The sequence below is a fragment of the Globicephala melas genome, chromosome 20 (assembly GCF_963455315.2).
Source record: "Globicephala melas chromosome 20, mGloMel1.2, whole genome shotgun sequence".
Lineage (NCBI taxonomy): Eukaryota > Metazoa > Chordata > Mammalia > Artiodactyla > Delphinidae > Globicephala > Globicephala melas.
In genome coordinates, this window is record NC_083333.1 from 49,865,911 (window position 1) to 49,891,241 (window position 25,331).

The 25,331-nt window shown below is 36.4% G+C and overlaps 1 protein-coding gene across 2 annotated transcripts in view; it reads right to left on the reverse strand.

Annotated features, from left to right (window-relative positions):
- VMP1 (vacuole membrane protein 1) overlaps positions 1-25,331 on the reverse strand; it is a 130,102-nt gene that overhangs the window by 67,539 nt on the left and 37,232 nt on the right. For both annotated transcript variants that reach the window (XM_060290920.2, XM_030881786.3), the window contains exon 6: positions 6,054-6,221. In XM_060290920.2, coding sequence (XP_060146903.1) covers positions 6,054-6,221 — 168 coding nt within the window. The remainder of the gene's footprint in view (positions 1-6,053; positions 6,222-25,331) is intronic.

Sequence of the window (25,331 nt, forward strand, 5' to 3'; positions counted from 1 at the left end):
ATTTTTCACAGAACTAGAACAAAAAATTTCACAATTTGTATGGAAACACAAAAGACCCTGAAGAGCCAAAGCACCTTGAGAAAGAAAAACAGAGCTGGAGGAATCAGTCTCCCTGACTTCAGACTATACTACAAAGCTACCGTAATCAAGACAGTATGGTACTGGCACAGAAACAGAAATGTAGATCAATGGAACAGGATAGAAAGCCCAGAGATAAACCCACGCACATACAGTCACCTTATCTTTGATAAAGGAGGCAAGAATATACAGCGGAGGAAAGACAGCCTCTTCAATAAGTGGTACTGGGAAAACTGGACAGCTACATGTAAAAGAATGAAATTAGAACACTCTCTAACACCATACACAAAAATAAACTCAAAATGGATTAAAGACCTAAATGTAAGACCAGACACTATCAAACTCTTAGAGGAAAACAAAGGCAGAACACTCTATGACATAAATCACAGCAAGATCCTTTTTGACCCACCTCCTAGAGAAATGGAAATAAAACCAAAAATAAACAAATGGGACCTAATGAAACTTAAAAGCTTTTGCACAGCAAAAGAAAGCATAAGCAAGACGAAAAGTCAACCCTCAGAATTGGAGAAAATGTTTGCAAATGAAGCAAGTGACAAAGGATTAATCTCCAAAATTTACAAGCAGCTCATGCAACTCAATATCAAAAAAAAACAAACAACACAGTCCAAAAATGGGCAGAAGACCTAAATAGACATTTCTCCAAAGAAGATATACAGATTGCTAACAGACACATGAAAGAATGCTCAACATCATTAATCATTAGAGAAATGCAAATCAAAACTACAATGAGGGGGCTTCCCTGGTGGCGCAGTGGTTTAGAGTCCGCCTGCCGATGCACGGGACACGGGTTCATGCCCCGGTCCGGGAAGATCCCACATGCCGCGGAGTGGCTAGGCCCGTGAGCCATGGCCTCTGAGCCTGTGTGTCTGGAGCCTGTGCTCCACAACAGGAGAGGCCACAACAGTGAGAGGCCCGCATAGTGCAAAAACAAACAAACAAACAAACAAAAAAAACCTATGATGAGTTATCATCTCACACTGGTCAGAATGGCCATCATCAAAAAATGTACAAATAATAATTGCTGGAGATGGTGTGGAGAAAAGGGAACCCTCTTGCACTGTTGGTGGGAATGTAAACTGATACAGCCACTATGGAGAACAGTATGGAGGTTCCTTAAAAAAGTAAAAATAGAACTACCATACGACCCAGCAATCTCACTACTGGGCATATACCCTGAGAGATTACTACAAGCAACTATATGCCAATAAAATGGACAACAACAAAAAGAGTCATGTACCACAATGTTCACTGCAGCTCTATTTACAATAGCTAGGACATGGAAGCAACATAAGTGCCCATCGACAGATGAATGGATAAAGAAGATGTGGCACATATATACAATGGAATATTACTCAGCCATAAAAAGGAACGAAACTGAGTTATTTATAGTGAGGTGGATGGACCTACAGACTGTCATACAGAGTGAACTAAGTCAGAAAGAGAAAAACAAATACTGTATGCTAACACGTATATATGGAATCTAAAAAAAAAAAAAGGTCAGAAGAACTAGGGGCAAGACGGGAATAAAGATGCAGATCTACTAGAGAATGGACTTGAGGATACGGGGAAGGGGAAGGGGAAGCTGGGACAAAGTGAGAGAGTGTCATGGACATATAAACACTACCAAACGTAAAATAGGTAGCTAGTGGGAAGCAGCTGCATAGCACAGGGAGATCAGCCCAGTGCTTTGTGACCACGTAGAGGGGTGGGGTAGGGAGGGTGGGAGGGAGGGAGATGCAAGAGGGAAGAGGTATGGGACATATGTATATGTATAACTGATTCACTTTGTTATAAAGCAGAAACTAACACACCATTGTAAAGCAATTATACTCCAATAAAGAAGTTAAAAAAAAAAAAAAGGTGATGTTCTCTATCTGAAAGTCATCACACATGCTTCCTCTCCTCTGCCCTGCCACCATCCTGCCTCCTCACTGTACTCCTTATTATCCTTAGATATCCATTGAAACACTGCTATTTCAAGGAAATCTTCCCTGAATTGCAGACTAGGAAAACATTTTTGTGTTATGCAATAAATTTCTCCTTCATAGCACTTATCTCAATTTGTTTAAATATTTATATATATAATTTTTCAACAATACTTATATATACAGTTTTCCATAATTATTTCCCTCACTAGAATGTAAAGCTCCATGAGGGTAGAGACTGTTAAGTTTTGCTCACTCTGAATCTCCAATGCTTGGAGGTTTAATAACTATTATTGGAATTTATAACTGAAAAGAAAATTTGTGAAGCCTTACACTAGTGATATAGTCAAATTGTGAAAGATGAAAAAGATAAAAACTGAAAAAAAGGTAACCTACTTATCAGCAACACCAAACAATTCATTTTAATGGGCTCCAAAGACTTATGTGAACAAGTTGAAACTGAGGTAGACCCTGGTCTTTATCTTATAATTGGAGGTACTATGTATTTTAATGATTTTACTGATTTACTATATTTATAATGATAGTGAAGTCTGTAAAGATATTTTACTTCATAAAGTACAAATTAGGTAAAAATTTTAAATAACATAACAGTTTTTAATCAAGCAAGACATCCCCTGAAAAAAAAATATATGGATGTGAACACAAATGGGATCAATTTTATGAAAGGGTAAAATATAAGAATCAAGGCCAATACACTCTAAATCAACATTTCTCAACTTCAGTAGTATTGACTTTTTTTTTTTTTTAACATTTATTTATTTATTTGGCTGCGCCAGGTCTTTAGTTGTGGTGTGCGGGATCTAGTTTCCAGACCAGGGATCGAACCCGGGCCCCCTGCATTGTGAACACAGTGGAGTCTTAACTGCTGGACCACCAGGGAAGTCCCAGTATTGACTTTTTATGAGTGTATCCCAGTTAACCATTTTTAAATATAAAATTTAGTGGCGTTAGTTGTATTCACAATGTTGTGCAACCATCATCATTATATTTTCAATATTTTTCTTCACCCAAATGGAAACTCTATACCCATTAAACATTAACTTCTCATTCCCACAACCCTAGTAACCTCAAACCTACTTTCTGTCTCTATGAATCTAAATTGTCCAGATAGCTCATATAAGTGGAATCATACAATATCTGTCTTTCTATGTCTGGCTTATTTCATTTACCATAATGTTTTTCTAGGTTCACCTATATTGCAGCATGTATAAGAACTTCATTCCTTTTTATGGCTGAACAGTATTCTATTATGTGTATATAATACTCTTTGTTTATCCATTTATCTGTTAAGAGACACTTGGATTGTTTCCACCTTTCTGATAATGTGAATAATGTTGCTGAACAATGAACTACAAGTTTCTGTACATATTAGAGTCCCAGTTTTCAGTTCTTTTGGGTATTTACGTAGGAATGGAATTAGAGGAGGGTCACATAGTAAATGTACATTTACATTTTTGAGAAACCACCAAACTCTTTTCCACAGCAACTAAATCACTTTACATTCCCACCAGCAATCTATGAGGGCTCCAATTTCTCCACATCTTCACCAACACTTGTTATTTTTCGTTTTCTAAAAAAATAATAGCCATCCTAATCTGTGTGAAGAGGTATTTCCTTCTGGTTTGGATTTGCATTTCCCCAATGACTAATGATATTGAGAATCTTTCTGTGCACTTATTGGCCATTTGTATGTCTTCCTTGGAGAAATGTTTATTCAAATCCTTTGCCCATTTTTTAATTGGGTTGTTTGTCTTTTTGTTGTTGAGTTGTGTAGTTCTTTAAACATACTGAATATTAAACCCTTATCTGACATATGACTTTTAAACATTTTCTCCCTTTTTGTGGGTTGTGTTTTAACTCTCTTGATAGTGTGTCCTTTGATGTACAAGAAGTTTTATTTTAGCTAAGTTCAATTTATCTATTTTTTTCTTTTGTTGCCTCTGCTTTCGATGTCTTATTTAAGAACCACTGCCAAATCACCAGGCAGATTTGTTTCTATATTTTCTTCTAAGTGTCTTATAGTTTTAACTCTTAAGTTTAGGTCTTTGATGAATTTTGAGTTAATTTTTACATATGGTGTAAGATAAGGATCCAACCTCTCTCTTTTGTATGTGGATATTCAGTTTTCCCAGCATCCTTTGATGAAAGGACTCTTTGTAAATGGTGAAAACAAAAGGAACGAATTTAAGCAGAACTTGATATGTGCTACCTTTTTTACATAACAAAAGACAGTTTCAAAGAAGGGAATATGAAGAACAAACAAACATTCAGACAATCAGTATTTATTGGTATTCTTTTTTTTTTCCGGTATGCGGGCCTCTCACTGTTGTGGCCTCTCCCGTTGAGGAGCACAGGCTCCAGATGTGCAGGCTCAGCAGCCATGGCTCACGGGCCCAGCCGCTCCGCGGCATGTGGGATCTTCCTGGACCGGGGCACGAACCCGTGTCCCCTGCATCGGCGGGCGGACTCTCAACCACTGCGTCACCAGGGAAGCCCTATTGGTATTCTTGAACTATGAGCAAAGCCTAATGCTGATTGCTGTGAGTAATAAATTTAAGGTACAGTCTGAATTTTTTGAGGAGCTTAAAATTTATTTGGGGAAGTAAGCCACTACACCAGCCAATTTAACTAATTTGAGGCATGCATGGAGCCAGGTCAAATGAGTGCTTCAGACAATATGCACTTTGGAAGAAGCAGTTATCACTGCCAGCTGGGATGAAAAATTTTCTTTGTTGGCATTAGTGTTAATCTAGCCACATAAATCATTTTTGAAAGAACAAAAGAACAACAGAAAATTGAAGGCTATATACATACTCCTTTTCTAGCATGTTCTGAGAATCTAGTTATCTTATTAATAGCTTTTCATCAAAAGACAAATGTGTAAAGCAGAAACTAACACACCATTGTAAAGCAGAAACTAACACACCATTGTAAAGCAATTATACTCCAATAAAGATGTTAAAAAAAAAAAGACTAATGTGGTAAAATTTATAATACATATGCAACTAGTATAATGAATTTGTTTCCAGTATTTATAAAAGAGTAACAGGAAATATGACAATTTTTCCTGTCTTTCATATTCAACAAATTCAATATATGGCATTTCCCTTTTAATTCTTTTAAAACACGACATAAACGCTTGAATGTGTTTGAAAACTCTGCCTCTTCTGTGGGCATTCTATTCACGTTCATTTTAATTAAGAGTTTTAAGTGATGTGTTCCACATTTTTCATTTTATAAGAAACTGTTAGGGGAAAAAAAGTTACAGGGAACATAAAACTTAGGGATTCCAAATGATGAATTAAAAAATAATTCAAATGGTAATAGAAAGTCTTTAGCAAATGAACTATTCCTCAATGGTATACATGTGAATCAATTTAAGCATATAAAAAATGCTTTGTGTGGATATGCAGATTAAAATACATCTACCATTGATCATGTAGTCCAAAATTTCCCAAAATATATTAAGCCATAAAAAGAATAATTGGAACTTCTGAAAGTAAGGTCACCATATAGTCTGATACCTCCAATACAGTAAAGCTTAGTTTATTAAGAAATGTCTGAACTTACTTTAGCATTATAACAACTCAGAAAATGAAATGAGTCTTCTAAGAATAAACACAGAGTATTTAAATCTAGGAGAGAGACATATAATACTTACCTAATTTGGACTGATATATAACCATTTGCTATGTGTTTATCAAGTTTTATAAACGTTAGTAAAACTTTACAAAGTAGTATAGTTGCACCATCTATACTCCTTTTCCCTGCTATTGTCTACTTGGCATCAATGCTTCCTGGTACCTAAGGTTTCCTGCCTTCCTTCTGAATGTTATTCATGAACAGGAGAAGCTCTAAAGGTTTCTTTTACATGGAAGCTAGGTAGCTGGTAACTTTATGAATTAATTATCTACTGACTTGGTATATGTCTGGCTTCAATTTCAATGAGGTACAAAGAATCAAGACAGTGAGGTTAATTTTGAATAAATATGAAAACGGACATCTTACCCACATGCAGGCCTCAATCCTAACTTTTGAGATGATGCTCCATAAAGAAATGGTTCCTTCAGTGCCCTCTTCATCTGGACAAATAATCTGATCAGGATAGGGTGGTTCAGGGAAATTAACTGAATTGCATTCATAAGCAGCTAATGTAACTGAAGCTATATGTGGACCCTACAAAAAAATATGAGAAATCTCTGATGAGAAATATTAAAGAGAAAGCAATTATTAATAGACATGCGATTTTAATGGTACCTTAATCACTCTATATTAATAGAAAAATGTTAGCTTTTAAAGAACAAGAATCTACCTAATATTTCAAGATGCAACTGATAATTTGAAAAAATAATCCTTTCCAGAATCTCTTTGGTTTGCTTTCTTAAAAACCAATTTCAAATTTACTCAGGTATAATTTACATATAGTAAGAGCCATTTTTTTAGGTCAGTAGTTCAATAAGCTTTGACAATTATATTCAGTCGTATAACCATAACCTATCAAGATAAAGGTACAGAACAGTCCCGTCACTGCAGAAAGTTCCTTTGTGTCCTTTTGTAGTCAATCTCCTTCCCCCAACACCAGACCCTGGAAACCATATGATTTCTGTCTTGATTCTTATTTTATTTATCCACATATCTCATTTGTAAGAATGCCATCCCCTGTGATAAAAACCTCCTGTGCCCCTATTCCTTTAGGCATAATTTGAGAATACTATATTTTGTCCTTACTTAAAAAACAGTTGATGCAGACATAGAAAACAAACTTACGGTTACCAAAGGGGACAGTGGGGGTGGGGGTGGGAAATTAGGAGTTTGGGATTAGCAGATACACACTACTACATATAAAATCGGTAACCAAGGACCTACTGTATTGCACAGGAAACTCTACTAAGTATCTTGCAATGACCTAAAATGGAAGAGAATCTGAAAAACTATATATATATATATATATATACACACACACACACACACATATATAACTGAATCACTTTGCTATACACTTGAAACTAACACATTGTAAATTAACTATACTTCAAAAAAAAAAATTGATGAAGTAATTACATCACTTATCTTTCCCACTGACATCCCAAAACAAAAATAAAACTGTGGAATCAGTATCAGTTAGTTTTTCTTTTAAATTAATTTTCTCTATGGAAGCTTTTGGGCTACTTTGTACCTTTATTTAGAAATATTACAAATTAATAATAATCATATAGATTAAAATGAATTAACATTTAGATGTGTGATAAAGGTTTAAACACAGTGGTTTCCAAATTAACATGTATGCCATGACGAGGTGTCTGCATAAGAATCAACTATGGACTTTGTTAAAAATATAAATTTCAGGGTCCCCTAAGCATAAGTTGATTCAATAGGTGGACATGGGAACCTGTATGTTTTATTTTATTTTTATTATTTTTTAAGATTCAGTTTTTTTTTTAAGATTTATTTATCATTTGTTTTATTTTAGGCTGCATCGAGTCTTAGTTGTGGCATGCAGGATCTTCATTGAGGCACGCGGGATCTTTCAGGATCTTTCGTTGTGGCACGCAGGCTTCTCTCTAGTTGTGGCGCACAGGCTTTCAGGGTGCCTGGGCTCTGTAGTTGTGGCACACGGGCTCCAGAGCATGTGGCCTCTGTAGTTTGCGGGCACGCAGGCTCTCTAGTTGAGGCATGTAAGCTTTAGTAGTTGTGGTGTGCGGACTTAGTTGCCCTGAGGCATGTGGAATCCCAGTTCCCCGACCAGGAATCAAACTTGCACCTCTGCATTTTAAGGCAGATTCTTTACCACTGGACCATCAGGGAATTCCCAACCTGTATGTTTTATGTATTTATTTATTTTAACTAATTGATTTTTAAAAAAATTTATTTATTTTTATTTTTGGTTGCGTTGGGTCTTTGTTGCTGAGTGCAGGCTTTCTCTAGTAGCAGCGAGCAGGGGCTACTCTTGGTTGCAGAGTGCGGGCTTCTCATTGAGGTGGCTTGTCTTGTTGCGGAGCATGGGCTCTAGGCGCGCCGGCTTCAGCAGTTGCGGCACGTGGGCTTGCAGGCTCTAGAGCACAGGCTCAGTAGTTGTGGCACATGGGCTTAGTTGCTTTGCACCATGTGGGATCTTCCCGGACCAGGGCTCGAACTCGTGTCCCCTGCATTGGCAGACAGATTCTTAACCACTGTGCCACCAGGGAAGTCCCCCAACCTGTATGTTTTAAACAAGCTCCTTTAGAGTTTCAAATAGGTTAGGTTCTAATGGGCTATTAGGTGTCAGAAAATAAGCGAACTCAGACAAGTCACTTAACCTTTCTGGACCTCAAGCTACTGTTCTGCAAGGCAAAAGAATTAGATTCATCCTATGTTTTTATCTAGCTCCAAAATTCAAAAACCCCTAACATAATCAAGATGTCAATAAAATCTATTACTAATTTCCAAAGTTCTCATGAAGTGTAAGCTTTAGAAGTTGGATATTCTTAACATGTTACTGTAACACACATATAAAGTACTAGGCTTAGAACAGTGCTGGGCATATAATAAGCCCTCAAAAAGTATTAGCCATTAGCTGTTATGAACAAAAGTACTGTATTTGTAGAATAAAATTATATACACACACATACATATGTATGTATATATAGATACACACACATACATATGTATGTATATATAGATACACATACAGTAAGTGATCTTTGGATATAAGAAAGCCTTTTTATTTATTTATTTATTTTTTGCGGTACGCGGGCCTCTCACTGTTGTGGCCTCTCCTGTTGAGGAGCACAGGCTCCGGATGCGCAGGCTCAGCGGCCATGGCTCACGGGCCTAGCCGCTCCGCGGCATGTGGGATCTTCCCAGACTGGGGCACGAACCCGTGTCCCCTGCATCGGCAGGAGGACTCTCAACCACTGTGCCACCAGGGAAGCCCATAAGAAAGTCTTTTTAAACCACATGGTGAAAGAATTTGTGGCTCAAAGACAAAGTGCATAAGATGTAGTGATGGAAATAAAACATGAAAGAACTACTGCTATCTAGATAAAAGGTGACATTAAACAAATTTTTCTGTTGCATGTTAATACGAAAAAGAAAGACATTCATAAATCTAAGCTACATTTCTCCCTAAATACAGTTGCATTTTGTGTTCAAATAAAAATCTAAAAAATGAAATCCTACACTTAGCACTGACTCAATTAACTATAAGGTTTTCTTCTGGACCAAAAAAAAAAAATTTATGTGAATTTTTAGTCTGTTCATCTTTTTCTTGAATTTTAATTCACAGAAATCAATAAATAGTGATAGTAAGTTTAAAAAATGATTATAGAATCTCTAAAAAAGGAACTTTTATTGAAAAGTTGTGATTAACCATGAAATCTACAACTGTTTCTTTGAATATTATGTGCACAAAAGAGATTTCAGTTAAAGAAAAAAGAATTATTTTGTGATCCTACACACACACACAAACCCAAGTTTAAAGTCTCTAGAATTCAGAGTAACTAAACAATTAGTGAAAAATTTCTCACTGTACACTTACTTATAGCTAACATCAGATGCAATTTAAAAAAGTGGGGGGGGGACTTCCCTGGCAGCCCAGTGGTAAAGAATCCGCCTTCAAATGCAGGGGATACGGGTTCGATCCCTGGTCAGGGAACTAAGATCCCACATGCTGCGGGGCAACTAAGCCCACACACCACAACTACTGAGCTTGTGTGCCTCAATGAGAGAGCCCACCTGCCGCAAAATTACAGCGCCCATGTGCTCTGAAGCCTGCACGCCACAACTACAGAGCCTACGTGCCCTGGAGCCTGTGTGCCACAACTAGAGAGAAGTCCACATGCTGCAACGAAAGATCCCGCGTGCCTCAATGAAGATCCTGCGTGCCACAACTAAGACCCATCACAGCCAAAAAAAGTAAAGAAAATAAATATTTTTTAAAAACCCCTGTAACTTCCACATTTACTGTTTGAAAACACAAAAGAGAAATGTGATACTACTAGGCAAAACAAAAGAAATTGAAGAGTCTGTCCATGACATCCCTACAACTGTCCTCTAGAAATGAACTCTAGGTGAAAAAAAATTGAACCATCCTAGACACTAAAATTATAAGATTTCTGGGATTATATAGGAAGGAAAAACCTACATTTCTATTCCAGAAACAAGAATAAAATATGCACCCCAACAGATTAAACAGGTTATCCAACAAGATAAAAGACTGATTCATAGTTTTAATTTTAAATGTTCTAAAAAGGGAAATTTTCAGCAATCTGATGAGAATATTTTCCCTAAAGAAAAGATGGTTCACACAGTGAAACTGATATATACTTTCCATAACCACACTAATAGGTCATGATTACTCAGCCTTAGAGGCAGATGTGGTGGTTCCCAGACAAAATGAACATGAATAACTCAGCTTCTTGTCCTTTGTTCATTCTCAAGAGCCCATTTAACCTGTACCTTGACATTTTAGTTTAGACTGTGTTAACTGATAGAAAACCTCACAAGTTCTTTTCAACATTATAGGTTAATGGTTCCTAAATATAACAGACTTAACTAAGATAAATATTAGTTTACATGAAAAATCCAAACACAAAAACTAAAAAACAATCATTTTGATTAAGAGAATTTTAAAAGTTACACATATTCAAACTACCTTTTAAGTCTGTTTCCTAAAACCTACAATTCCTACTACAATGTATCAAATATGAAAGAATCACATTTAAACCATACTAAATGAAGAGATGAGGGATAAAGGCAAACAGCTACAGTATAAGCAGCAAAGTCTACCTGGAAAGATCCACTATAAAACATAAAAATAACACAACGTACTGAGCAGGACATTCCAGCTCTCATGGGAGTATGCAAGTATTGATATATATGAGCTAGAGATTCTGGCCTGTAGCTGAGGGTTTTCTGCCTCATATCATGAAGCAACTGGTAGAGACGTACACTCCTACACTAAACAACTGGAAAACTAAACAGAATACGTGGAACAATTTTTTTCAGACACTGTACCACAGGCAGTATAATACTTCTGACTGCTGAGAGAAGGGATACAAATGAGGAAGCCTTGTGATGACTCTGGCTTTCCACTTGTAGACACATTCTGTGTCTGCAGTAAAATCCATAGTCCAAAGACAAAGACCCTAAGCAAAGCATGGTGGTCTTGCTGCACTGAGAAGAAAATCTGAGTTCAGGGGGGCTAAGTGGTTAAAATCTGTGGCGCAGAATACTCGTGAAGAGAAAGCTATGCAGAGAAAGGACTCTACACGTGTGCATGGGGGTCCCCTTGAGACTCTGGCACACAAAGCTCCACTGCATGCTATGATGAGATTTCATAAGGCCAGGCAAAGTACAATTAGTGAGAAAAGAACAATAGAGGGTTGTAAGCTGAACAATTCCTAGACTTCACACAGGGCTGGGAAACACTTGAACTTCATCTAGCTAGAGTGGAGAGACTCAACATTCAGGGAAGACCTTGGAAAGAGCCTACAGTAAAAGCTACTCTAGACAGACCATAATAGGATTTTTAAAAAAGCCTTAAATAGATCAAGTTGATCCACTGGTACTGCCCCCAAAACAAAAAATTGACACTCTGTAAAAGAAGGTAACAAAATCCATACAATCAACAACTTAATACCACATTCCAGCATCTAATAAGGAATAACTATATATGATGTGAAGCAGTTTGGAAAATACGACACATAACCTGGAGAAACATTAATCAATAGAAACAGACCCAGAAATGTCAGAGATTATGGAATTAGCAGACAAGGACTTAAAAACAGTGAATATAAATATGTTCAAAGATTTAAAGCAACAATTGCCAAACTTCAGCCCAGGGGCCAAATTTAGCCCACCACCAGTTTTACAAATAAAGTTTCAAAGAATGCAGCCATGTATATTTATTTACGTATCATCTCTGTCTAATTCTGTGCTGTAATGGCAAAACTGAGTAGCTCTGACAGAGACTCTATGGCCTATGAAGTCTAAAACACTTATTATATGGCCCTTTACAGAAATGGTTTGCTGATCCCTGATTTAAAGGAAAAGAGAAACACAATGAGGGAAGAAATACAAAGTATAAGAAGAAAACAAAATGGGCTTCCCTGGTGGTGCAGTGGTTAAGAATCCACCTGCCAATGCAAGGGACACAGGTTCGAGCCCTGGTCCGGGAAGATCTCACATGCCGCGGAGCAACTAGGCCCATGTGCCACAACTGCTGAGTGTGCACTCTAGAGCCCGCGAGCCACAACTACTGAAGCCCATGTGCCTAGAGCTCATGCTCTGCGACAGGAGAGGCCACCGCAGTGAGAAGCCTGTGCACCACAAGAAAGAGTGGCCCCTGCTTGTCACAACTAGAGAAAGCCCATGCGCAGCAACGAAGACCCAAAGCAGCCAAAAATAAAATAAATAAATTTAAAATAAAAAAAAAAGAACAGCAGATGTAGACGGTGTATTGGATTCAGTCCACTGAATAAACCTAGTTTAAAAATATATATATATATATAAAGTATAAAAAAAACCAAATGGAACTTACAGAGCTGAAAATATAATATACGAATAGGAAAATTCATTGGATAATCAACAGATTAGATGCCACAGAAGAAAATATTAGAGAACTTGAAGGCTAGGCAATAGAAAGTATTTGAACTAAAGGACACAGAGAGTAAAGGCTATGGAAGAAATGAACCTCAGTAACCTGTGGAATAATACCAAACAGTCTAATATACATGTAACTGGAACCCCAGAAAGAGAGGGTGAAGTGTGTGTGTGCGCACACACACACATTGGGGAAGGGATGGCCAAGTATTTTCAAGATTTGATGAAAAATATCAATCCATCAACTCATAGATTTAAGAAATTCAACAAACCTAAGTCAAGATCAACATAAAGAAAATAAAACACATAATCAAATTGCTGAGAATCAAATTCTATAATTCAGCAATATCAAGAAAGTCTTAAAAGCAATCCGAGGCGATAAAAACACATTACAGGCATACCCCACTTCAATGCACTTTGCAGACATTGTGATTTTTACAAATTAAAGGTTTTGGCAATCCTGCGTCAAGCAAGTCTATTGGCACCATTTTTCCAACAGCATTATTATTATTATTTTTTTGCGGTACGCAGGCCTCTCACTGCTGTGGCCTCTCCCGTGGTGGAGCACAGGCTACGGACGCGCAGGCTCAGCGGCCATGGCTCACGGGCCCAGCCGCTCCGCGGCATGTGGGATCTTCCCGAACTGGAGCACGAACCCGTGTCCCCTGCATCGGCAGGCGGACTCTCAACCACTGCGCCACCAGGGAAGCCCCCAACAGCATTATTTTTAAATTAAGGTACATATATTGTTTTTTTAGACACTTAATAGAGTACATTATATTGTAAACATAACTTTTAGATGCACTGGGAAACCAAAAAATTCGTGTGACTTGCTATATATCACCATATTCGTTTTATTGCAGTGGTCTAGAACCAAACCCACAATATTTCCAAGTTATGACTGAGTCATCTACAGGGAAATAGAGATAGGACTTCTCATCAGAAACAGACCAAAAGACAATAGAATTACTTCTCTAAAGTGCTGAAAGGAAAAAACAAGATCTGTGAATCTAGAATTCAGGGAAAATATATTTCAAAAATAAAGATGAAATAATAACATTTTCAGACATACAAAAGCCAAAAGAATTTGTTCCAGGAGATAAATGTTAAAGGAAGTTCTCAGATAGAAGAAAAGTGATACCAGATGGAAACTTTAATGTACATAAAAGAGTGAAGAGCACTGGAAACAGAGAACACCTTTTTTCCTCATTTTAAAATCTCTTAAAAAAAGAACTAGTTGCTTAAAGCAAAAGCTATGACATATGTAGAAGTATGACAACAACATGACATGACAACAGCATAAAGTATGGGAGGGAGAAAATGGAGTATAATACTGTAATGTGGTTACATTATATATACCAAAAAAAAAAGTTCAATTCAAAAGAAGGCAGGAAAAGAATAAAAAATAGGTGGGACCAACAGTTTGATGATAGACTTAAACCCAACCATACTGACAACGACATTACTTGCAAATGGGCCAAACATACAAATGAAAAGGCAGAGAGTGTCACACTGCATTAAAGAGCAAGACCTCAGTACATGCTGTCCATAAAAAGCCCATTTTAAATATCCAGATCCAAAAGTAAAGGTAAAGGGATGAAAAAAGTTAAACCATGTAAACATAATAATACAAAGAAAGAGTATTCTACATTAATACCAGATTAAGTAGATTTCAGGAGAGGGTATATTACTAGAGATGAAAAAGGACATTTCATAATGATAAAAGGGCTAATTCTCAGGAAGACAGAATAATCCTAAATGTGCAGGCACCTAATAACAGAATGTCAAAATACATAAAACAAAAACTAATAGAACTAAAAAGAGAAATAAACAAATCCACAATTAGAGTTGAAATTTCAACACACTTCTCTTTTTAGTTGATAGAATAAATAGACTGAAAACCAGTATGGATATAGAACACTTGAACAATATGGAACACTACACCCAAAAATAGCCAAATACATATTCTTTTCAAGTATACACGAAATCCAGTCACCAAGATAGACCATATACTGTGGTATAAAATGAATCTCAGCACATTGAAAAGAATGTGCCATGTGGCAAGGTAAGTAAAGATCAATACAAGGAGTACTTCTTAAGGAAAAGTAGCAAATGATAGTCCTCAAAGGTTAATTTTTCTATTTAAGGACAGTGTCCTTTAATCTATATAGTGGTAATCAAAGGAAGTTAAACAGCTATGTACAGCCCAGGTTGTTATTCCCCAGCACAGGAAGCTCTATGAATTTCCTAGTTACCAACCAGGTCATAAGTAACATTCACTAACTCCCCCTGAGAGTTCCTAATTACTGCCAATGGAAGTTCCCTTTAATGATACGAAGGTCAAATTTTATGACTGTGATGAAAAGTTACACTCTCATCAGTGACAGGTTTTCAGGGTCCTTTTTTGGGGTGGGTGGGTACTTCAGTATACTCATGCTAAGTGAAGTCAACTCAACAAGATAGTTCAGCTATTTGTGACATATCAAACATCTGGTTTTGCTTCAGTTCAAAGCCTCATATATCTTAGTCTCATGAGCTGCATTACACTATATTTTCCAAAGTTTTGATAATGGAATAATTTTGCTTTGTCCAGGATAAAAGATGTAGTGCTTGGCCAGGCAAGAAGATGGCTGGGTGAGAGCAAAACCACAGTTAGATCAGGGGGTAGGATTTCTAATAAGAGCAGATATAGGTATTTGTGGAAAGAGTATTTTAACTTAAGACATTCTTTTAAGATAAATTTTAAAAGTTACACTTCTACAATTTACATTCATTCACGAATAGTAAATATCCTACTAGCTCTTTCAAATTAAGAGAAATTTAGAATTAAAAAAAATTATCCTAGAGGTAAAATTATCATTCCTGAAATTATAACACACAAAAATATCCTAATCCAGTAGAGAAGAGCAATTCTAAGTAGTGCCCTGATAATAACGTAGTACCTATGTAAGCCCTGAGAAAGCAGTCCTGGTGCCACAAATACAAATTAGGATCTTTGTAAGAAAGGTGTGAGACAGTCACATCTTAAAACCTGAAAAAAAATCATATCAGTAAATGACAAACTAGTCTATGTATTGCTGCTTCATTTAAGGAAAAGTGTTTTCTGGATTTTTAACTTTATTGTTCAGTTCATTTGGGGGCCCTTTCTTCCAGAGACATTTTTTAAAAAGTGAAAACCTAAAATGATCATATTAGTTAATTATAAGCCTAATTTAGCCAAGCCTTTTTACCAACCAAGATGCAGAATATGATGTCACATTAAGAGCGCAGTATGTGTATGTATGAGGGTTTTTTGGGGTTTTTTTGGCAGCGCCCAGCAGCATGTGGGATCTTAGTTCCCTGACCAGGGATCGAACCTGTGTCCCCTGCATTGGAAGTGCAGAGTCTTAACCACTGGACCGCCAGGGAAGTCCCTGTATGAGGTTTTTAAGGAAGATGAGCAGACAGACAGACAGACATTCTTCCACTGTAGGCAGCTCCCTCAGAACTGATAAAACATTCCTAAAGACTGGAGTTGTTTGCACATCTGTAATGTCAGTTCATAGCCTAATTCATCATCCACACACAGAAGTCAACTGAGATCCCAAAGGCAAAATTCCCAATTAGTTTTGTCTGGAAAGTTTAGGACAAAGGTAATAAAATCAAGAATCCTCTGCTGATTCACTGGGAAAACATTTGTTTGCCACACTCCTTCACTGAGGAACAAAAGGAGTCAGTGGTTAGTCTGGAATGTGATTCATTAGTAATATCTGGGTGATAAATAAATGAAAGGAGATGACAGATGGTTGTGTGTATGACTTGCAAAACCTTTGTTTTCTTTAAGTCCAACTTTTAGGGGAGTTTAGAAATGCTTTTACAAACAGGAATTGTACTCTTCAAATTCTTTGAATCATTGCTTTTCTCATCGCAGTCAGAAAACAACTTACCTAAGGTTATGGTATACAAGAAAAAATTCTAGAAGGCTAGAGCATAAAACTGTTGATTCCAAATGGGCACTGAGAAGTTTAACTAGTGTTTATATTCTTTTTGTGAAGAAGGTCCCAAGTTTACAAATTTAAGCCCCTGGTCCCTCCCTATAAAATGCAGTGTAATATGTAAAAAAGCAGTAATTTGGCCATTAGTTAATGTGGATTTTAGTTCCTGTGAGTAACTTACTAGATGTAATCAGACTTCTATCTCACATTCCTCATTTGATGAAAAGCCTGAAAATAATGATAATAATGCCTGCACAACCTAGGTAACACAGCAATGTGTGAGATTATGTAGTAAAAGTGTTACGATAAGCATAAAATAACCAAAACAAAAAATGTGTAAACTCTATAGTTCATGCTTCAGGTCATAAGGACCTATTTTTAAAGTCATTTTTATTATATTCAATCAATCCATAAATAAAGACATATTTCACTTTTCTTCTCTAAACCTAAGCAATTTTTTTTTTTTTTTTTGCGGTACGTGGGCCTCTCACTGTTGTGGCCTCTCCCGTTGCAGAGCACAGGCTCCGGACGCGCAGGCTCAGTGGCCATGGCTCACGGGCCCAGCCGCTCCGCGGCATGTGGGATCCTCCAGGACTGGGGCACGAACCCGCGTCCCCTGCATTGGCAGGCAGACTCTCAACCACTGCGCCACCAGGGAAGCCCAACCTAAGCAATTTTGATCATAAAGTTGGTTTAAGTGTTTAGGAGGAATGGACCACATATTTATAAAAAGAGCTTTTAAAAAGGTTAGAAATTGTTTAAAATTATACCCAACAGAACAGATTTCAGCAAAACTGAATCTTCTTAGATTTCATTTAAACACACATTAATAAATAGTGACTTAAGGGCAGGAAGTCAGTCAGTCTGTGCATACCCTTCTGTTTGGTGAAAACTCAGCCCTATGTCCTGGAGACCCTGGTTTCTACTTTTGATGTGGTGATGCTCTTAAGAGTTAATACATGAGTCATTCCTTGGGGAAAGACAGGGAGAATAGCTGATCATGCCCTCATCAAAAAAAGGCAAACAGACCCTTTCTAAGAAGGGCCTGTTGGTCTTCCCGCAAGAGCCCTGAGTCACTGCATGCTTATAGCCAGAGTCATTATACCTATAAAGAGCAATATTAAGTCACACTAGAACCTTACTTTTGGCAATTTCTTCTCTTTTTCTGTCTTATCAAGGGATACACACGTAAGCTATGGAGAAACAATCAGAAGTCAAGCAGGAAAAATAGTGAACAGGTTGGCTAACAATTTTTAAAAGAATTATTCCACCTCGTGGCATTAAACAATTACTACAATAGTTCTCTTACTGAAACTGCTTCGCTATTTCACTTCAATCTATGTCCATGCAGTTCTCCAAATAACACTTACTTTAGGCAATAAACAGCCAAGAGTCAAAACGTGTAAGAAACAGCTTTATATATATATATATAAACAGTACTATAAAGTATTATATACATACTATAAAGTACTTGTTCACTAAAGGAAACAGGGTGCTATAGACAGAGATATTCTTTAAACATTTGATAGTGATCAACATGTTGGGTTTTTATTAATGTAAAATTTTTACCCCATTTTAGTGATGAAATGATCCTAAATGTTAAGGCAGAAACAGACCTCTGAATCTTACACAGGGGCAAATATCTCACAATTAACTTTCCCTGTACTTATTTTATAACAAAGAGCCAAACATTTTTTCCAAAATTTTTTTCTATTAAAATGGTCATTTTGGGGGACTTCCCTGGTGGTGCAATGGTTAAGAATCCTCCTGCCAATGCAGGGGACATGGGTTCGATCCCTGATCCAGGAAGATCCCACATGCTGTGGAGCAACTAAGCCTGTGCACCACAACTACTGAGCCCGTGAGCCACAACTACTGAGCCCGTGTGCCACAACTACTGAAGCCCGCATGCCTAGAGCCTGTGCTCCGCAACAAGAGAAGCCACTGCAGTGAGAAGCTCGCACACTGCAATGAAAAGTAGCCCCCCCTCTCCGCCACTAGAGAAAGCCTGTGTGCAGCGACAAAGACCCAACACAGACAAAAATAAATTAATAAAAAATTTTTAAAAAGGTCATATTTTGTTTTTATTTTTAAGTAGAATTCTTTATTCATTTATATCTTACTTTTACACCTGATAACTGCATTCTGAACTTACAGTTTTATGGCCATGGTTTCTCATGGTACTTAAAACACCCTTGACATCTACTAACTTAATTCCAGTGAATTTAAACTACCAATTTTTATCTGTAAAACTGTATTCTTAATTTAAAATCGTCATATTAAACAAATGACTCATAAATACCATTCAGATAAGAATGTCTTGATGTTATATCTTCTTATAAACCTTGATCTACTCTACAATGTAACTGAATAGTTCCCAAACTTTTCTACATACCAACTGCCATCTAGATAGGGCAGTTCTAATGTGAAAATCCCTACCAGGGCTTCCCTGGTGGCGCAGTGGCTGAGAATCTGTCTGCTAACGCAGGGGACACGGGTTCGAGCCCTGGTCTGGGAGGATCCCACATGCCGCGGAGCAACTGGGCCCATGAGCCACAACTACTGAGCCTGCGCGTATGGAGCCTGTGCTCCGCAACAAGAGAGGCCGCGATAATGAGAGGCCCGCGCACCACGATGAAGAGTGGCCCCCGCTTGCCGCAACTAGAGAAAGCCCTCGCACAGAAACGAAGAACCAAAAATAAATAAATAAAAATTAAAAAAAAAAAAAGAAAATCCCTACCATTTTGATCCCCAAAGGTGAGAGAATTCAGTGGTTAAAATATATGACAAAGAGAAAAATTATCTGCAAAATATATTCAGCCTTCTATTTATAGCTCAATATTTGAGTGCCTTTAACAGTTTTTAATGATTGTTGATAGTTTTTGTTCTCAGAGTTCTTTGTCTAAGAGCTGGGCTTATTTTGAAAGGAATATAGGGCTTGGGAAGCCTTTCTCCGGGAAACTGCTCCACCTAGTGTCAAAAACTGTTCATGTACCACATTATTTGTAAATTCCTGCCGAAGGACTCATTTCCTTTGTTACTGTGAAATAGAACAGACTTTATAATCATTAATGGCATACAGTTTACAAATGGCTCTTAAATCATCTGCTTGTCTTATAACTTGAGGAATAATAATGTGAATGCATATAAGGAGCATGTCTGAGATATATTTCTCATTATGAAGCACCAAAGTTCCTGTTAAACTGGTTTTTTACCAAGTTATTATTATAAATATATTATGAATCATATATTCTAGTAATGGGAAATAATTTTAAGGTGGCTACTGAAATTACCCTATCACTTCTCCTAATTGTTTGTATCAATCTAAACGTAATCCACAAATTATTTATTTCTCTAAATAAGTGCTGTGTTGTGAAGACCGGTATTTAATAATTGCACACATCAATGGTTTAAAACATGAGATTAGAACTAAATTTTGCTGTCATCAGGCAGCTCATTTGGAAGAAATTCTTTTACTTTTCTCTTCATGAAAAGTTGTTTTTTTTTTCCCCTTGATGGTCTTACAGACCACTCAAGCACTCACACAACTATATTCTCTTCTAAAACATCATGTTAAGTCTAATATTATGATCTGGGAGAAGTGCTAATCCTTTTTTGGCAAATGGAGGAATCAAATGCATAACGTGTCACGTAAAAATCCTTAGGGGGTGGCTAGCTCACTAAGGCTCCCAAGCTCAATATGCTTCTTCTGGTGTACTACTGTCATCCCATGAGTTAGAGCAACGGTTAGCAAACTACAGCCGGCAGATCAAATCCAGTCGGCTACCTCTCTTTGTGAATAAAGGTTAACTGGAAAACAGTCACATTCATTCCTACACACTGTCCCTGGATGCTTTCTTATTACCATGACAGATCTGAGGAGTTACAAAAGAGATTGCCTAGCCCGCAAGCCTAAAATATTTACTATCCCTTTACGGTCCCTTTTCAGCAAAAGTGCTGCCCCTGGGCTGCCTCCCCTTGGGTCAAATCATTATTAAGGTGAAAATTTTGACACATTCAAACACAGAGATACAACAAAGAGGTTAACAGCAGCCATGTTCTCTTCATTAACTTGTTTTCACTCTGGGCATTATTTCCACTAGTAAATAAGCATTCCTGGATGGCCTGGAATGGAAACCTGCTACATACATGCTAAGACTAAAATAAATTCGTTAATGGATTTCTGGAAATTAGTATCCAAGAGAAGAGGGCTTAGAAGGTATGATCTTAGAAAAATTTACCAGCCACAGAACCTTTTTTGCATCTGATCTACTTACAAAAAACACGAGTAAAGTAAATGAATGAAATCAGTAAACTTGCACTACTTGCCAGACAAAATTAGCTCACGAATTAAACATCTATTACAGGTGTATTTACGCAAAATGACTTCAAAATTCTAAAACAAAAGAGCAGATGTACTAAAACAGAGTATTTATTTAAGTATAGTACATATAGAAAAGTGCATAATGCAATCATCTTAATGAATTATTTCAGACACAGGTATCCTCTATCCAGATCAAGAAATATTAGAAACACACAAGAGGGACACATCCTATTGGTTATCAAGATTTACTGCAAAGCTGCAAGGATGAAAATCTTTTTTCAATTACTTTGTCAATTTCTACAAAAATACCTACTCAAGTTTTGACTGATATTGCATTGATTATGTAAACAAAATTGGGAAGAACAGCTACAATATTGTGTCTTCTAATCCATGAAAATTATATATACCTTCTGTTACCTAAATCTTTTTGCTTCCAACAATATTTTATAATTTTATATAGAGGCCAAGCACATCTTTTGTTAGATTTATTCCTAGGTATTTGCTTTTCAAAAAAATGTTATTATAAATGATGCTTTCCAAAATTTTCACTCTAAATGTTTATTGTAGTATACAGAAACACAGTTGTTACATACACGTTGACCGTATAGCCAGTAACTGTGTTACACTTCCCTATTCTCCAAGTTTGTGGAAGTTATCTCCTTCTCTAAATTTCTGCCAAGTTCTGCTTTCCATAAGTTGAGTATATATTATTAAATACAAATTTAGACCTGTTATATCTTCCTGGTGAACGGAGTCTTTTATTATTACCAACAAACACATTCTATTAACTCTTCTTGCCTCATACTTTACTTTGATTTCAATATAACTACATGAGCTGCTTCTTGGTTGGCATCAAATGGCTCATCTTTTTCCATCCTTTACCGTTAATCTTTCTGTGTATATTTTAGGTATGAAGGCTGGATTTAGCAAATAGCTGAATATTTTAAAATATTTATTTGGATAACTGGAAGAAACATTTATTCCATTTATTGATATATTTGGATTTAAATATACCACTGAATCCTTACTACTTATCCTGCCTGTTCTATGTTCCTTTTGTCTGCTTTCTTTCCTTCTTTTGGCTTGGCTTTTTAAAAATTACTTGGTTTTTACTTGTGCCTATTAGCTTGATAGTTATATATTCTTGTACTACTTACCCTAAAGATTATAATATAGATCTTTATTAATTAATGGCATATAAATTAATATCTTACCTTTTCTAGGGCAATGCAAAGACTTTAGAATAATTTAATTTCAATTACTCCACATGTGATTTGCAGATGATGTATTTTAATTCCCTCTAAATACTTTAAATGTCTCAAAACATTATCACTACATTATCATTAAAAACATAATGTTGGGCTTCCCTGGTGGCGCAGTGGTTAAGAATCCACCTGCCAATGCAGGGGACACGGGTTCGAGCCCTGGTCAGGGAAGATCCCACATGCCGCGGAGCAACTAAGCCCATGCGCTGCAACCACTGAGCCTGCGTTCTAGAGCCCGCGAGCCACAACTACTGAAGCCTGTGCGCCTAGAGCCCGTGCTCCACAACAAGAGAAGCCACCACAATGAGAAGCCCCTGCTCACCACAACTAGAGAAAGCCCGCACGCAGCAACGAAGACCCAACGCAGCCAAAAATAAATAAATAAAATAAATTTAAAAACCATAATGTCAAAAAAATAGAAAGACAAAACAAAAAAAGAAAAAAACCCATAATGTCAATCTTAATTTAAATTTACCCATATATATACCCTTTTCTTAATCTTTATTCGTTCCTGAATCTGAGCTTCAATCTAGAATCACTTTCCTTCCATTCAAAGAACACTTTTTAGTATTTCCTTTAGAGCATGTTTGCTGGTGGCAAACTGCTCTGTTTTTCTGAAAGTATCTTTATTTTATACTGTTCAGGGCACACTTTGAATATCTTCTGTTGGTAGTTATTTTCTTTTAGACCTTTAAAGATATTCCACTGTCAGCTGACTTTTACTCTACTCAATGTTCTGTGGTGACCTAAATGGCAAGGAAATCCAAAAAAGAGGGGATATATGTATACATATAGCTGATTCACCTCGCTGTACAGCAGAAACTAACACAACATTGTAAAGCAACTATACCCCAATTAAAAAAAAAAAAGCTGATGCACTTGCTATTGCTATTGCTGTGAAAAATAAATTGTCCTTCATCTCTGAAACAAAAAAAAAATCAATGACAGCATATCAGTCTTACTGAAATTCCTCTGAAGATAGTATGTCTTTTTCTCCATCTCTCCTTTTTTGTTCTGGATATTTTTCTCTGGCCGATTTTGCAGTTTATTAGTCCTGTCTTAGCTGCTGTCTACTGAAGTCCATTAATTGAGTTCTTCATTTCAGATAATGTTTTTTTAATTCAAAATTTTCACTTGCTCTCCTCTGTAGTTTTCAATCTCTGCAAAAATACTCAAACTTGTTTTTTACTTCCTTGAAACACATTGATTTTGGATTAAAGTATACATCTAATAACTTCATTAAATAGATCCCCTATGGATCTATTTCTCTTATTTCTTGTTTCGACCAAATTATCATGTTGCTTCAGATATCTGATTCCTTTTGATTGAGTGCTAGACTTTTTTTTTTTTAATATAATGTGATGCCTAGGATTATTTTATTTTCCTCGAGACTTAAGATTTAGCCTGAGCTTCAGTCCCTGTATGGGCTGATTTGTATCTAGTTCATCCTTATGTTTAAAGTGTGGCCCATCAGGTTCCAATCCAAAGCCTGCAGGTTTATTAAGGCCATATACTTAACTGGTTTCACCTCTCTGGGTTTCCCCTTTAATCTAGATGTTGGCCTTGTAATTCTCTGTTATCTTTTTATCTCTATGGTGGCTTTAAACAGATGTTTTAAATTTTTATCAACTTTTTAAGATACTTTCACAAGCAAGTTGATCCAAACGGCCTAATCTATTGTCACTGAAAATGGAACAGTAATCTGCGGTTTTCAACTATGGTATTACATTCTGCTACATTAAAATCAATTGTGGGAAATTTTGCTTATAGTTTCTTAAGAATAATAGCTAAAGCAGGAAAATTGAAAATGATTGTTTTAAAAATAAAATCAGAGCAAGAAAAATGACAATAATTATTATAATAGTCGCTTAACATTTACTGAGCACCTTATATATACTAGCCACTGAATGAAAAGTGTACATGTTTTATTTCATTTAATCCTCCAAACAGCCTTATGAGATAGGTACTATTATTATCTTTTCCATTTACAGTTGAATAAACTGAGGCTTAAAAAGTTAAGATATTTGCCAAATATCACAGAGTTAGTAATATCTGACTATGCATTCAAATCCAGCTCTGAATATGCCCTATTAAGTATCTCCCATGATAGGAATAAAAGATTTTAGTCCCATAACAAAATCACCCTCCATCAACTGCATATTCTTAAATATTAAAGAAAAAGATAGAATTATGGCATTACATCTGAAACTATGCATGCCATGGGAGTATGTCCTGCATGTAAATATATATCACAATGGAAAGTCTAATAACTGTGAAACTAATTCATGAATGTGCAAAACTATTAAGAAAACTTATTTTCATTCACATGCATTAATTGGCATTATATAGTCATAAATACAGATAAATAATAGAATATGCCTCTAATTTATTTGAGGGCTTCATATTTATCCAGAATAGAACCTGCAAATATAGTATAGTATATTGGTTGTATTAGCAATGCCACCTAGTGGCAAACTAATATAGCCATAGTTAGAAAAAAAAGTCCTATAAGAGTGGTTCTTAACATTTTATGGGTTACAGAATCTGGAGAATCTAATACTATAGGCCCTTTCTGCCAGAAAGATGCATATTTGCGAAGACACATAACAAGTATAGTGTTCAGGGAATTAACAGCCCTCCTGAAGCCCATGTGTTGACTGTTAGAATTAATGGAACAAACCAACTAACCTAGAGGCCCAACCAACACCCCTTGAGCCTTGAGAAGGAGTCCATTCACTTTCCCCTTCACCTCTTCCTCTCTGGTTAGCAATCACTATTCCTGCATAAACAGTATCTAACTCTTCCTTTGTGGCTACATATCTGTTCTCGGCAAACTACTAGATTTCCCAAATCAATTTACAAAATTTGATAGTAGTCATTCTTCCTTGTTGATTTTCACTAAATTTAATTTTAAAATTCAATCAAACAACTATTTTTACATCTAATGTTTAAAGAAGTGATGACAATTTTCAGGATATCTGAATTAAGTTAAAACTTTTCAATTATATCTAAAAATATAAATGAAATTGTTGATTGATAAACTTAAAAATCAAGGTAACTTTTCCATTTTAAAGACAGATATATAGGTATATAATATTTTAGGAAATACAGTAACATTTGTAATCACCATTTAGTTGCACAA